The following is a 14,054-nucleotide window of genomic DNA, read 5'->3' as shown; positions in this document are numbered from 1 at the left end:
TGTGAATGTGTTTCTTCATCGATTTGTCTACATTGTTTTGAACTATACAGTGTTTTCAACTTGTATATTTTGCTGATTATTGCTGCTGAAAATGGTCAATTATTGTCATGTTTTGGGCTGAACCAATCGGTCAGATTTGGATAAACGAGTATAGACTGCCAAAAGTTAGAACAAATCAAGAGAAAGAGTGCAAAAAACATTCTGAGGAACAAAATGTGTTTGTGGTTGGCCAAACTGAACCAGGATTTCCAGGGCAAGAATCTTGACATCGTGTTTGTTCTTATCATTTTTAGTTAGGTAGGTGAAATATTAGGCTAATATCTTAATTAATACTCCTTGTACATATCTTTACCACCCATTAACTTAAGTTTGTCAAAATATTGCACCCTTTCCTGCTTACTAAGTCATTCAAATATGATTTAGCAGCTTTCAAACGTTTTCCCCGTGGTTTAGACAGCATAAATTAGCAGAATAATGTATTCAGTAGTACATTAACCATGCATTCCATGCTATTGTTTACATCCGAGTATCTCCAATATGGCTGCGCATCCGGGTAAATGACCAAATCGTGACTAAGTGCAAACCCTCTTTTCTTGTGTTTCTTCATCTATTTGCCCACATTGTTTAACTATACAGTATAGCTGTGTATTCTGATCAGGGCCGTCCCGTGCATGCTTGCGATGTGCTCATTGTCAAACTCCAAAATTAGATTATTTTCAATTCTTAAAAAACGCCATTATTTTATTTGTAAAAGTTTATAATTTTACGTTATTGACAAAATATTTTAGTTCGTCTTGTATAATTTCTTCAGTAGATCAAATAACATTTAAAGCTGTCAGATGGTCATGTTACAACGTGACCCTCAGATATAATAATGTACTCCACCTACGGGGCATGTTGTCACATTTCACTTTAATCCTTTTAGGGGAAAATCATATACATTATAGTTATAAAAAAGTGATTTACACAAACTGAGAAAGACAAGAAATAGTTAGGTTTTGCCCTGCTCTCCCCTACCATTATTATTGTAAGTGACAATAAATAACAGAATCAGTAAAACATTATGCAAAAAAACAAAAACAAAAAAAAAAGTCATAAAATGTACACCATCAAACCAAGAATTAAAAATAGGCATGCTGATGTTTATAAAATACTGATTTAATTGTTTCTTGCTTTCAAGTGTGCTATAAAATATCTATAAACAAATTAAACATCACACAAATGTAATCATATAAAAACAAGCAAACGAACAAACAAAAACTACCAAGTTTACTCCTCCCCCCAAAAATTAAATTTTTATCATTTATTCACCCTCATGTTGGTCCAGCCCTGCGTGTCTGTCTATCTAGGGCGTAACACAATAGAAAATATTCAACAGAATGTCCATGTTTTTTTTTTGTTTTTTTTTCATACAATTGAAGTGGATGGGGACCAGTAAAAGCTTTGGTCACCATTCACTCTCATAATAAAGAAACATTCAAAATGCCAGATATCTGCTGTTGTGACATATCCATCTTAGACATATTCAGTAATTTCATAGATAGTTTCTCTCACATTAACTTAAAAATGCAATCTACGACTAATTTATGTAGTATGCTTCATGTATAGTGCAGTAATACACATTGTCTCAAAATTAAACTTTTAAGATGAGTTTTTTTAAAGGTCTTTTATTAAATAAAATCTGAGAACTGTCTAATTTCAAGTCAGCAGTAAGTTTTACAGCAGTTCAATGTCTGAACTAAATGCAGTGAACAGATGTAGCTAACAGGACAAGACCAGAGACCCATCCACTACACACTTGAACAATCCTTACTTAAAAAAAAGGATACATTACATTCTCAATGCATGAAACAAAACTTTAAAAAAAAAAAAAAAAAAAATGTTCTTGTGGCTTTTCCCAAGTCCAGTGCCCATACAAGGGACAGGTCTTATACTTTAGGAGAATTAAATATTTGCAAAAAAGAAAACAGTTAAATAAAATAATAATCACTTTCGATTTTTTTTTCCCCTGCTGAAAATGAAGACACAGTACAGCTCAGTATTGAGTAGTTTATCCATTCAGGTTTCTTCAACATGAACAGCAGAGGGCAGCACTGTGTCTTTAATAAAAGGAACTCAAGTCATGCATTGCAGATACAACCTGGATGTCACGTTCAGCGGCAGCCATTTCAATAAGTGGGGCATTATGGGGAGGTAGTGTTTCTGCCAGCATGCTTTGGTATTGTTCCTTAAGGCATCACAGGGTTTGTGGGGAAACTGTGCATTTATTGATGAGTCGTAACACAAGTCCGTCTCAGATGCAAAGTAGTGGTTTAAGTCTCACAGCTTTTGAGTCCTTGTGCCAGTCGGTAGGCACATCACCCAACAATTAGAGTTTTTTTCAGAGAACTAACTCAACGCTTGGCTAAAGTCATCAGTGATTGCAGTAGTTGGCAAGGAAGAGTTTCTCAGCTTCCTCATTATCCTGGACCAACCTCTGGTTCATCTCAAAGTCCACATCTTGCCTGATTCAGATTACGCTCTTGAAAGAAAGTCTTGCCGAACTCATAAGTGCTGATCATGACTGCACAGGCCGGAGCAACTTTGATCACTCTTGGAAGAAAACCTGAAAAAAAAAAGCAAAGCTGTTAACTGAACTTACACAAAATTATCACTAAAAAAAAAAAAAAAAAAAAAAACAACATTTAAAGGGGTCATGAATTGAAAATCAAATTTTCTTTGAAGTTTTGACATGAGGTCATTGTACTATAAAAACATCCTGTGAGTTTCAGGGCTCAAAACTTCCTTGTTAGTCCAACAACAGCTTTTATTGAAACCAAGATCAGAAAACGACTCGCTTCAGATTTTGTCACATTATGATGTAAGGCTTCAATCAGACAGAACATTTTCTTGCAGTGAGAGGTGCCTTATTAAATTGTTTTCTATTGTCAGTGAGCTTTTTGTGCGCTGTTTATGCACCTCACTTTTTTGCCACCTGCTGCACCTTGTGTTTTTGTTAGAAGCACTCTGAGTGCCTTAAGTTGAAAAAAAAGAATTAAATGATCAATGCTGTCATTCTGCAGGACATCAGTCCTCCAGAATAGAGTTTGGAGACCCAAACTAATTAGTACTGACTTGAATAAGATATTTCATGTAAGAGATTTGTTTTTTTGTTTAGTGTTAGTTGTTCATGATTCCCTTGTTTGTCCTGAATAGTTAATCTGTCTGCGGTTCTTCAGGAAAATTCTTCAGGTCCCACAAATTGGTTTTGCTGAAATTTCTGAAAATTGGTTTTTCAACATTTTTGCGTGTTTGAACTCTTTCCAACAATGACTGTATGATTTTGAGATCCATCTTTTCACACCGAGAATGACTGAGGGACTCATATGCAACTATTACAGAAGGTTCAAACACTCACTGATGCTCCAGAAGGAAACACGATGCATTAAGAGTCGGGGGGGTTGAAAACTTTTGAACAGAATGAAGATCTGTACATTTTTCTTATTTTGCCTAAATATCTTTTTTCTCCTCATTTAGTACTGCCCTTCAAAAGCTACAGAAGATACTTACGTTTTCCAGAAGACAAAATAAGTTACATTTATCCTGATCTTCAAATTCAAAAAGTTTTCGGCCCCCAGCAGAACTGTAAGGCCCCAACTTTCTGTAATAGTTGCATAGGAGTCCCATGAGTTGTTGTCACGATACTGATTTTATTTCAATATATTGTGCAGCCCTAATCCTGACTGTCACAAACAGGCCTCTTTTAACTGATGTCATTCTCTAGTTTGGCTAGTAAAGTTATATAACTACTGTGACGTCAATATCATTAGATATTGGAGCTTACCTGCAAACAAACCCCTGTATCCCATGTCAATCCAGATATTCCTCATCATGTTCCATGTGGAGGACGGTTTCTTCACAGAGACTGCTGTGAAAGGTCAAAAGGTCATGAAATCTGAAGCCTGATAAATGTAATTAAATCTAGCTTAAGTAATCAGCTCCCAATTGTTTTTAAAAGTGAAACGTCACCTAATGACATCACAGGCCACTCAACACCTAGGTTGTATTACTGCACTCTTTCTAATGTGTTAACAGGTGAAACTACAGAAGCTGCTATACCTCCGAGAGCCTCCATTTCTCCTAACTGGATTTGCCTGCGTGTTTTCACCACGTCAAACGGAAGGGTCAGAATTGCAGCGATCTGTGAAAAACAAACAACAAAAAAAAAAACATTCTGATGAGCCAGGATGGTATGATAGACATTCATTCTTTTATTAATACTTTAATTCAACCAGGTTTCAAACCAGATTTCAAAATGGCAGCATGTTATATAAAAAACATTTTAAAAAATCTATTTCAAATAATTCATCAAAGAAAAATAAGTTTCCATAAAATAAGCAAATATTATTTTCAACACTAATAAGAAGCATATTAGCATATTAGAATGATTTTTGAAGGATCATGTGACACTGAAGACTGGAGTAATGATGCTGAAAATTCAGCTTTGCCTTCATAGGAATAAATTACATTTTACAATATATACAAATAGAAAACAGTTAATGTAGATTGTAATAGTATTTCACAATATTACCATTTTTTACTCTATTTTAATCAAATAAATGATCAAGCAGAAGATAACTTCTTAGAGAGAGAAAACTATTTTCACTGTGAAACCAACACATTTAAATAATGTAGTGATGTTAAGTATGTAGTAAGAATAAACAAAAAGTAACTTAACCATAATTCAAAAGACCAGTTGTACTTGTGTCTTACATTCATCTGGGACAAAAGTCGGCTCAACATTTGTTCTCATGCAAAATAACCTTACTGTAATTCAGTCATGCCAGATAAGGTATCATGCTCTGCTCACATTGTTTTATCTTTTTTCTCACCATAGCCTTATGTAATCATTTATAGACTCCGCTATATTAAATTTACAACCATGTTCCTTATTTTAATGTGTCACTTGAGAATAAAGTGAACTTCATCAATCATATCTAGCTTTTGAAAGCATACTCACAGCTCCTGAGACGGCCCCTGCTGTAAAACTGATGGTGAATGAGGTCTGTGGTGCCCTGTACCGCTCACACAGCTGTGCCTTCACTAGCTCATAGTTAAACCAGTACAGGGCTAAGGGGAAAAACACAAAAACAATCAAACATTGCAAATGGGGAACATCAGTTCAGCATCGTACTGCCAGAAAGCGTATAGGTCACTGACCGGAAAAGGGCACGTCCCGTAGGACAGTGGGTCCCCAGCCTCTCCACAGAGATAACCAGCCGTCCTGAGCCACAGCCGAGCGAATACACACCATCAGCTCGCTGTACGGTAGCTTGCGGGACTGCATCTTAGTCCGAACCAACTCCAGTGGGCTGATCACAGACACCGCTCCCACTGAGCAGCACAGAGAAAGACATCAATAACTTGACAACAGAGATCACACCACAGCAGCAACGATCGAACAGAACACTGGGAAAACAAAACTAGGGATGCACAGATAGTAACATTATGTGTTTTTTTTGGTCTAAATGCATTTAAATAAATCATTCTAAATATCAGAATTGGATTTAAGAATCATTACATTATAAATGTACAGCATAATAAAGCAATAAGCCCCAAGAAGCCATGGTTTACAGTAAATTTATAACAGCTAAGGGGCATTGTTAGGCACAGCATGAAGTGGAAGCTGTATTACTTTTTTATACTGTGAATGGTTGAATGCTTGAATCTGACTGGCTGACGAAAATTCTGAAGGTGTGCATTACTTTCAGGGAAACACACAGCAAATGTAGTTCCAGGCAGCTCTTGACAGTATTACATGTCTATATCACTTCGCCACATGATTTCAGTTACTTTAACAGGTCCTTACAGCCTAAAACAGCGAAATAACCAAAACTTCGCTTCTCATCGTGGCCGCATCACCACCTCAGGTATGCATTATTTTCTAAGAATTCAACGGCCTGTTGTCAATTATTCCTTACTTATTAAAAAGTTCCGGTCCTTGATTCTGATTGGTTGAGCCAAGTTCTAAGCTGTCAAAACACTCCTATTCTAACAAACCATACAAAAAAAGGAAAGCCTTTTTATTTAGCTCTCAGATGATGTAAATTGATCCAAAACATTTACTCTTATGACTGGTTTTTTGGACAAGGGTTACATATATATGCATTTGTGTGTGTGTATCAGATCCTCATAATACACAGTGCAATACTGCAGTTTTGTAAAAGATGCTTGGAGGAGACAGGAAGGCTAAGTAAATACTCACATCTTGCTAACCCTCCTGCTATGAGGGGGATATGGTCTCCCTGATAGCCCATGCCATAATGCAGGAAGTCTCGCAGCTGGTCGTAACAGGTGAAATAGATGACTGTGGCAGGAACTGCCATCACCCTTCAAACACAAACACACCAATCAGTTCATTAAATGAACTTATCCACTAATTACAAATGTGTCATTTCAAAGATTCATGGTAGTTCCTATTTGCTGGTTTGTTAGGCCATGTGCTCAAATGAACCAACCCCCCACAAAGGTTAATCACAATGAACTTGATCCAGACGGTCAATCATTAACATGTTATTTATACATTTACAAAGTCAAAGGGTCATTTGCTTACACAGCGTCTGCTGCACAGCTATTCTGTAAACAACATGACTACTGTCATTTTATTTTCAAATTATGACCCATACAAGGCCATTTTTTAATGGACCACTTTAATACACTCGAGTCTGAATCAGTCTACAGAATCATTCACTCACTGATTTTTGATCAAAGCATTTATGGAATTAAGATCTGACTTATTTAATGATCTACAAGTTAGCAATACACTGGACTTGTTTGATTAGAATCCAAGTCTTTAGTATGAGTTAGAGTTACAGCACACACTTTATAAATAGACATACACACACACACAAAAAAAGACAAGACTACATCTGATAGCACCTGTTATGATAGCACGTGTTTTCATGTAACTGTACACTGGCATTTTGACGCTGGACTTACAGTGTGGGAGGAAGTCCGCTCCACAAAGACCTGAGCCCCTCATTCCGAGTGATCTTTACAAATGCATCCTGATAAACAAAAATTTAATTACGAATTTGTGTGATTACAGAAACTTGGAATCACAGCATGGAAAGATGCAAACAAATTCTCACCACGGTCCCGCTGAAGTGGGTAGGGGTTTTGTACCAGCTGGAGCAGCTTGACATATTCTGACACACATAGATGTGGTCCATCAACCCGTTACAATAGAGGAAGCATTTCCCTAAAAACAGACAAAATGCAGTAGCATGAATCTAATTTGTAATACATTTGTAAATATATTACCACTGGAATAATCTATCAAACAACATTTCAAAACACTTCATGTCAAGTTATGACAACAACTGTACACTATACACTACGTTGTATGATTTAAAGTCAGCATGAAATGACACATTTATCATGGTGACCCTGGACCACAAAACCAGTCCTAAGCAGCACGGGTATATTTGTAGCAATAGCCAAAAAAATAAACAATGTATGGGTCAAAATGATCAATTTCATGAAGAAATTTTATTTCCTACCGTAAATATATCAAAACTTAATTTTGATTAGTAATAAGCCTTGCTAAGAACCTTATTTGGACAACTACAAAGGCAATTTTCTCAATATTAAGATTTTTTTGCACCCTCAGATTCCAGATTTTCAAATAGTTGTATCTCGGCCAAATATTGTCCTAACAAACCACACATCAATGGAAAGCTTATTTTCTCAACTTTCAGATGATGTATAAATCTTAAATTTAAAAAAATTGAACCTTATGACTGGTTTTGTGGACCAGGCTCACTATTTTCTAAGCGCATGTTATTGAAACAGACTTGTCTTTGGTGACGTATGCTGGACTTCTACACTCACTTAGTGCACTTAAACCCTGTCCTTTTCTTACAATTAATGGTAACCTTGCATTCAGAATTGCCTCGATCCAATCAACAACCGCTGAACAGGTGATGAACAGTCAATGCTCTACATTTCTGAAAAATCACAATATAGAAAAAAGAAGATCTGACGCTTCTTTTACCTTGCAACACTGCCAACAATACGATAAAAAAATATATATAAAAGAAAAAGAAACAAACTGCCTACATGGTATGCAGCCTCAATAGTCTTTGATTGTTGTATTTACATACCTAGAGTAAATCAACCACGTGATGCCTTGACATTGGGACTTCTAAGTAAAAGTCCAATAATTTAAAAGGATTTAGTGATTAGGACTGAGGTCTTAGATAAGAGGCTCTATAAATATTAGCGACCATGGCATTGACCATGCCGTGAAAGTTGTACCAAATCCAGCCTTGGCACAAACAAGCAGTCTTTCTACTATTTCTGGACAGTACACAAGACAGGTTCAAGGTAGGGCTACCTGGCATGGATTTTAGTTTGTCCTAATGAGTACTGTCAATGGTCTACTGCTATAAACATGCTGAATAAACATTTATACACAGCAGAGCAGACCTCTGAAATATTTACTGAATGCAATTTTTTAACTTGGTGGTGTATTTTGTGCACATTTGTCATGTTTGTTTGCAATGTGACCTAGCTGTTTTGCAGAATGCTTGTTTGTACGTCTTTGAGTGGTAGTTAGTGAGCGTTAGTGAAGCGAGCTGCTGGGCTTTGGGAGGAGACCATGAGCATAGATGACAGTTCATGCGGTACACATACTCACATTTTGAAGGGCGGATGACCCCAGCCCAGGGCCTTGACTCTGATGCTACAGCTACAAGAGAGAAAAAAAGACAGCTCATAGGCCTCGTGCTGTTTTGCATTTGCTATTTGCACTGTGTTATCAAAAGCATACAGCAGGTTGTTAGATAATATACTACTGTTAAAATGTTAGGGGCCAGTACACTTTATAAAAAAAAAAAAAATGAACAACTGAGAAACCTGTCATCCAGCAAGGATGCATTCAATTGATCAAAAGTGACAGTAAAGAGATTTATAATGTTCCTAAAGACGTTCATTTGAAATTTTATTTGAAATGTTTTAGCATAGTATTCTATTCACCAAAGAAGATAAGACTTAAGAATTAAGATAAAAATTAAGCTTTACCATCACAGGAATAAATTACTTTTTAAAAATATATTTAAATAAAAAACTTCAAATATTTTTCACAATATTACAGTTTTGTTCAATTGTTTGATCAAATAAATGCAGCCTTGGTGAGATTTCTTTCAAACACATTCAAAAATCGTATGAATCTGAAAGATAGTGTAGCTTCATTTCTGCTGGTACTTAAGCTGAAATAGGTCAAACAATTCTATTCCAGCTTAAAATGCATTGACAACTGTATGTAAGCCGTTTGTAAGTAATGTCTCCAAAACATTTAAAGGGATAGTTCACCCAAAAATGTGTATTGATTGAAACAGAAGAGAAGAAATTGTTGAATAAACTCATTATTTTTGTTTTCTTTGTGGACAAAAAGTATTCTTGTAGCTTCATATTACAGTTGATCCACTGGTGTCACATGGACTATTTTAACAATGTCCTTACTATCTTTCTGGGTCTTGCATTGCTGTCTATGCAGGGCCAGAAAGCTCTTGGATTTCATCAGAAAGATCTTAATTTGTGTTCTGAAGATGAACAAAAGTCTTATGGGTTTGGAACAACATGAGGGTGAGTAATTAATGACAGAACTTTCATTTTTGAGTGAACTAACCCTTTAAAAACTGTAGGGCTATTAAAACTTTGCTTTGTTTGAATCCTGACTGATATATCTACAACATATCAATACTGAGTGGTGTAAGTTTAGGGTGAGTTTAGCAAGCACTGGCAGGCAAGAGTGTTTTTAAGAAACCTGTCTGGAAGCAGTCACTACTTTTGCTATTCTAATTGTTGATGCTAATAGTACAAAAATGAATCCCTTCAGCTTTAAGACACACATTTCAGCTAAAAACCTAAGTAGAGCAGGAGGACAAAAAAAACAAAAAAAAAAACACTGATGTTGAACTGGTGTGTCAACGCATGTTCACCGTTCAATCATCTGTCAATCTGTCTGTGAAAATTAAGAAGTTTAATATCTGTACCTTGATAGAGGGGAGTTTGCTGGGCTTGAAGTCTGATCTTTACTACATCCAATGGTGTGACTGCAGAGACAGAGGGGAAAAAGAGAAAAAGCACAATTTTGTCTTAAAGGGGTTAAATGATGCAATTTCATGTTTTCCTTTGTCGATGGAGTGTTACAAGCTCTTTGTGTGTAAGTTTATATATAAGCTGTTTATATATAAGCCGTGTAGCTGTTTATATACAAGTCTCAAACCCAAAGAGATATTCTTTATAAAAATTGAGACTCACGCACTCCTAAAATCAGAATCGGTTTGGGAAAGATTTGCGACATGTTTGGAAAACTCAAAATCGATGTTGAATCATTTCTTGATTTGCGTTGCAACGATTTATTGTCCCGTTCCTAATATTCAAGTCCTCACTAGATGCAACAAATGTCTCATTTATAATGGGTTTTATTGTTTTCTGTCTCGCCGCGCTAGGACACGGCATCACAACATGGTAAGGGGCGTAACATTTCCATTATGTGCTTGAGGTATTCGGCCAATCACAACGCACTGAATAGCTGGCTAATCAGAGCATACTGGCTTTTCAGAAAGATAAGCTTTGTAAAAACTGACATGTTTCAGAAAGGTGAGGCAGAGAGGAGCAACAATAATGTACAGTATGTGGAAAATAATGCGTTTTTGAACCTCAAACTGCATAAATGCATTGCAGTATAGCAAATACACAAAATAATCTTCTTTTTAGCAACATCATATGACCCCTTTAATTAAAAAAAAAAAGTTAGCATTTCGATTCCATCTATAAAGTACAATACCTGCACAAGCACAAATCTTCCAATGTCAAATTAAACTATAAAACTGTCAACCCAGTTGCTTTATTAACACAAAATTATATTCCCTACACTCAGTTTTATTTAAAAATTTGGGGTCAGTACGTTTTTTAAAAGAAGTGTTTTTAAAAGATGTTCACCATAACATTTATTTGATCAAAAATACAATAAAAACAATAACATTTTGAAATATTGTGAAATAAAATAAATCCCCAAATATTTCTTATTATTATCATTTTGATCACTTTTCGGTCATTTTTGATCAATTAAATGCATCTGATGAATAAAAGTATTTAAAAAACTGATTGCCCCCATACTTAAAGTATAGTGCGTGTGCATTAAAAAGAATCATGCACATTATCTTTTTGGATTTCTCCACACACAACAAAAATTGGACAAATACAGGAAGTGAATCACAAACACGTTCAGAATTTCTACTGAATAGTGAAGCGATTGTGCAAATTCTTTTCCTCACCAAAAAGAGATGTTAGTACAGCCCCAGTGCCAGACGCCAGCATCTGCTGCACGGGTGTAATAGCAGCCGAAGGCCTGACTGCAGGCCCTTCCCCCATCCTGCCGGCCCACCTGAAATACACAACAGAGGGGTTGACAGTAAAGACACAGATGTGTAGGTCATATTTATTTTCATGGTCCTGTTTAATAGCTGACCTCCTCAACCATCTGAATAACAATGTAATGTCATCTTCTACATTTATGCAAACATGAATGCAGATATAAAGAGAAGGCAACCGCTAGAGGCGGTGATGATCATAATGGCTAAGCACAGCGTGCTGATATCTTATCTATTGAGCACACAGCCATGGGTGGGTCACACTCCCCATACCCTATACTACTCCTGCAGAAGCCAGTAAACTAAGAAACAATTCAGCGCGAGACTTTGACCGACACCAGGAGTGCAACCTGGATGCATTCAGCATGCAATGTGTTCAGTGTCAAAGATTTGTGTAGTCAGGAGGCTTTAAGTTGTAGTTCATTCAAAAATGAAATTTCTGTCATCATTTGCTCACCCTCCTGTAAACCTGCAAATCTGTATAACTTTCATCTGTTAAACATAAAAGAAGACATTCTGAAGAATTTTAGTAACAAACCGTTTCAGTTCCCATTGACTTCTATTGTATGGGAGGAAAAAAAACTGAAACTGTTTGCTCATCAACATACTTCAAAATCTCTTCTTTTATGTTACACAAAGTCATACACAATGAAAATACCAGCATACTACTATAGGGAAAAATCAAACAACACTTGTGCACTGGAGAATTTTAAACATTAGACTGGTATTAGCTACAAAACTGACAAGAATGCAAAAGCTAGAGCAAATCACAGCTTTAGGCTACTGACACAGAAAGGAAAATCCATATGCAACTAAGCAAAAGATCAACACAACAGATATTCATCTGTGAGCACAATGTCGATCAAATGTTGCCCTGACGCATTTATGAAGCACAGGAGCAGCTGCTAACACGCCATCACAGATTTCTGCTGCAATGGTGTCATTTTGATCAGCTCAAATATTTCAATCTCTTGTGTTATGAGACTCTAGAATAACTGCCGAAGTACAGTCCATCATTTGTAGAGATGCAAAACAAACCCCAAACGCCTCTTATCTCACTACTTCACATCCCTTCATTTAAAATGGCATCAAACACAACTCACAGATGATGCAATACAGATAATACTGCTGCATATACATAAACAGGATTGTTGAGATATGAGGGAAAATGACATTAGTATAATATTTATATCACCAGTCAAAAGTTTTTGAAGAGTAATATTTTTCATGTTTCTAAATAAGTCTTTTCTGCTCACCAAGCCTGCATTTATTTGATCCAAAATACAGCAAAAGCAGTAATAATGTAAAATATTTTTACTATTTAAAATAACTGCTTTCTATTTTAATATATTTTAAAATGTAATTTATTTCAGTGATCAAAGCTTAATTTTCAGCATGAGTACTCCAGTCTTCAGTTTTACTCCATCCATCAGAAATCATTCTAATATGATGATTTGATGCTTAAGAAACATTTAAGAAAAAATTCTACTCAGCTGTTTTTAACATAATAATAATAATAAGAATAAGAAGAAGAAGAAGAAGAAGAAGAAGAATAATAAATGTTTTTTGAGCAGCAAATTAGAATATTAAAATGATTTCTGAAGGATCATGTTACTGGAGTAATGATACTAAAATTCAGCTTTGAAATCCCGGGAATAAATTACATTTTAAAATATATTCAAATTTAAAACGGTTATTTTAAATAGTAAAAAACAAAAGTGCTATTTTGCTGTACTTCAGATCAAATAAATGCAGCCTTTGTGAGCAGAAGAGACATTAAAAATCGTACTGCTCAAAAACTTTTGACTGGTAGAGTACTTTGAAAAAATATCAGACAAATGTATAGACCTTACTGAATCATGACAACCTTTGGTTAATTCAGGCAATGTCTTATTCATTTAAATGTAGTAAAAGTCATTTAGTTTCTAATCTTACTTTATCGCGTATTTTCTAATCTACATAAGAATATTTTACTAAATAACATTTCAGGCATATAACATTAAAAACAAAAGGCCTTAAAATGTTTTGACTGCTATCTAAGCCAGGAAAAACAACCAAAATTCAAAAACAAAGAAGCAAACGTGCTGTTGACAAGAAACACTAGTAGAGGAAGTTGATCAAATCATGGGTAGCTACAATTTTGCCTGTTCAGAAAAAAAACTGAATATAACTGACCTGGTTGCTACCATTGCTTACGAATAAAATTAAACGATTGTAGAACATCGTGATCATTAGAAAACCCTCGATTACCTGTGCGACAACGACTGTCTTACATCAGCCCTGTTTCATTAGCTGTAACGTTACGCTGATCGCATTAAACGCAATGGCGCAGGACAGCACATTGTATGTAGAGCAATGATATCATTCAATGCCTTTGAAGCTAATGGAGCAGAAAGGCTAAGGTAATTAAGGAATAATAGGACTACTCATGCAGACAACTTACCTTTTGTTTAAACCGGAGGGGTTTCGTGCATCGGTTCGATTCGTGTCATTCTGAAATGAGACTCTCTCCACCGCCGGGCAGTCGGAGCATCTCAATGCGCGCAGCAGCACGGCGGGTGTAAATGGAAAAACACACTGCGCCCTCTGGCGGCCGATCTGCTGCCAAATACACCAACGGTTTAGGGGTGTTTT

The 14,054-nt window shown here is 36.0% G+C and overlaps 1 protein-coding gene across 3 annotated transcripts; it reads right to left on the bottom strand.

The window, feature by feature from the left end:
• Positions 1 to 1,137: 1,137 nt before the first annotated feature.
• Positions 1,138 to 14,012, bottom strand: slc25a39 (solute carrier family 25 member 39). 3 transcript variants are annotated; one of them, XM_051106264.1, is made up of 12 exons: positions 13,864 to 14,012; positions 11,325 to 11,434; positions 10,038 to 10,097; positions 8,681 to 8,731; positions 7,131 to 7,240; positions 6,979 to 7,046; positions 6,245 to 6,369; positions 5,200 to 5,373; positions 5,000 to 5,109; positions 4,099 to 4,180; positions 3,824 to 3,907; positions 1,138 to 2,605 (listed from the first exon to the last, which is right to left on the bottom strand). In XM_051106264.1, exons 2-12 carry the CDS (start codon positions 11,419 to 11,421, stop codon positions 2,487 to 2,489), a joined length of 1,080 nt encoding a protein of 359 aa, XP_050962221.1. In that variant the 5' UTR covers positions 11,422 to 11,434; positions 13,864 to 14,012; the 3' UTR covers positions 1,138 to 2,486. The 3 variants fall into 3 exon arrangements, with proteins under 3 accessions (XP_050962221.1, XP_050962222.1, XP_050962223.1); XM_051106265.1 differs by having other exon boundaries at positions 3,824 to 3,904; XM_051106266.1 differs by lacking the exon at positions 8,681 to 8,731 and having other exon boundaries at positions 3,824 to 3,904.
• Between the last annotated feature and the right edge of the window lie 42 nt (positions 14,013 to 14,054).

This window comes from Labeo rohita, chromosome 3, assembly GCF_022985175.1.
Source record: "Labeo rohita strain BAU-BD-2019 chromosome 3, IGBB_LRoh.1.0, whole genome shotgun sequence".
Classification (NCBI taxonomy): Eukaryota; Metazoa; Chordata; class Actinopteri; order Cypriniformes; family Cyprinidae; genus Labeo; species Labeo rohita.
Note: the sequence above shows the minus strand (reverse complement) of the source record. Positions and strands in the feature narration are given on the sequence as shown.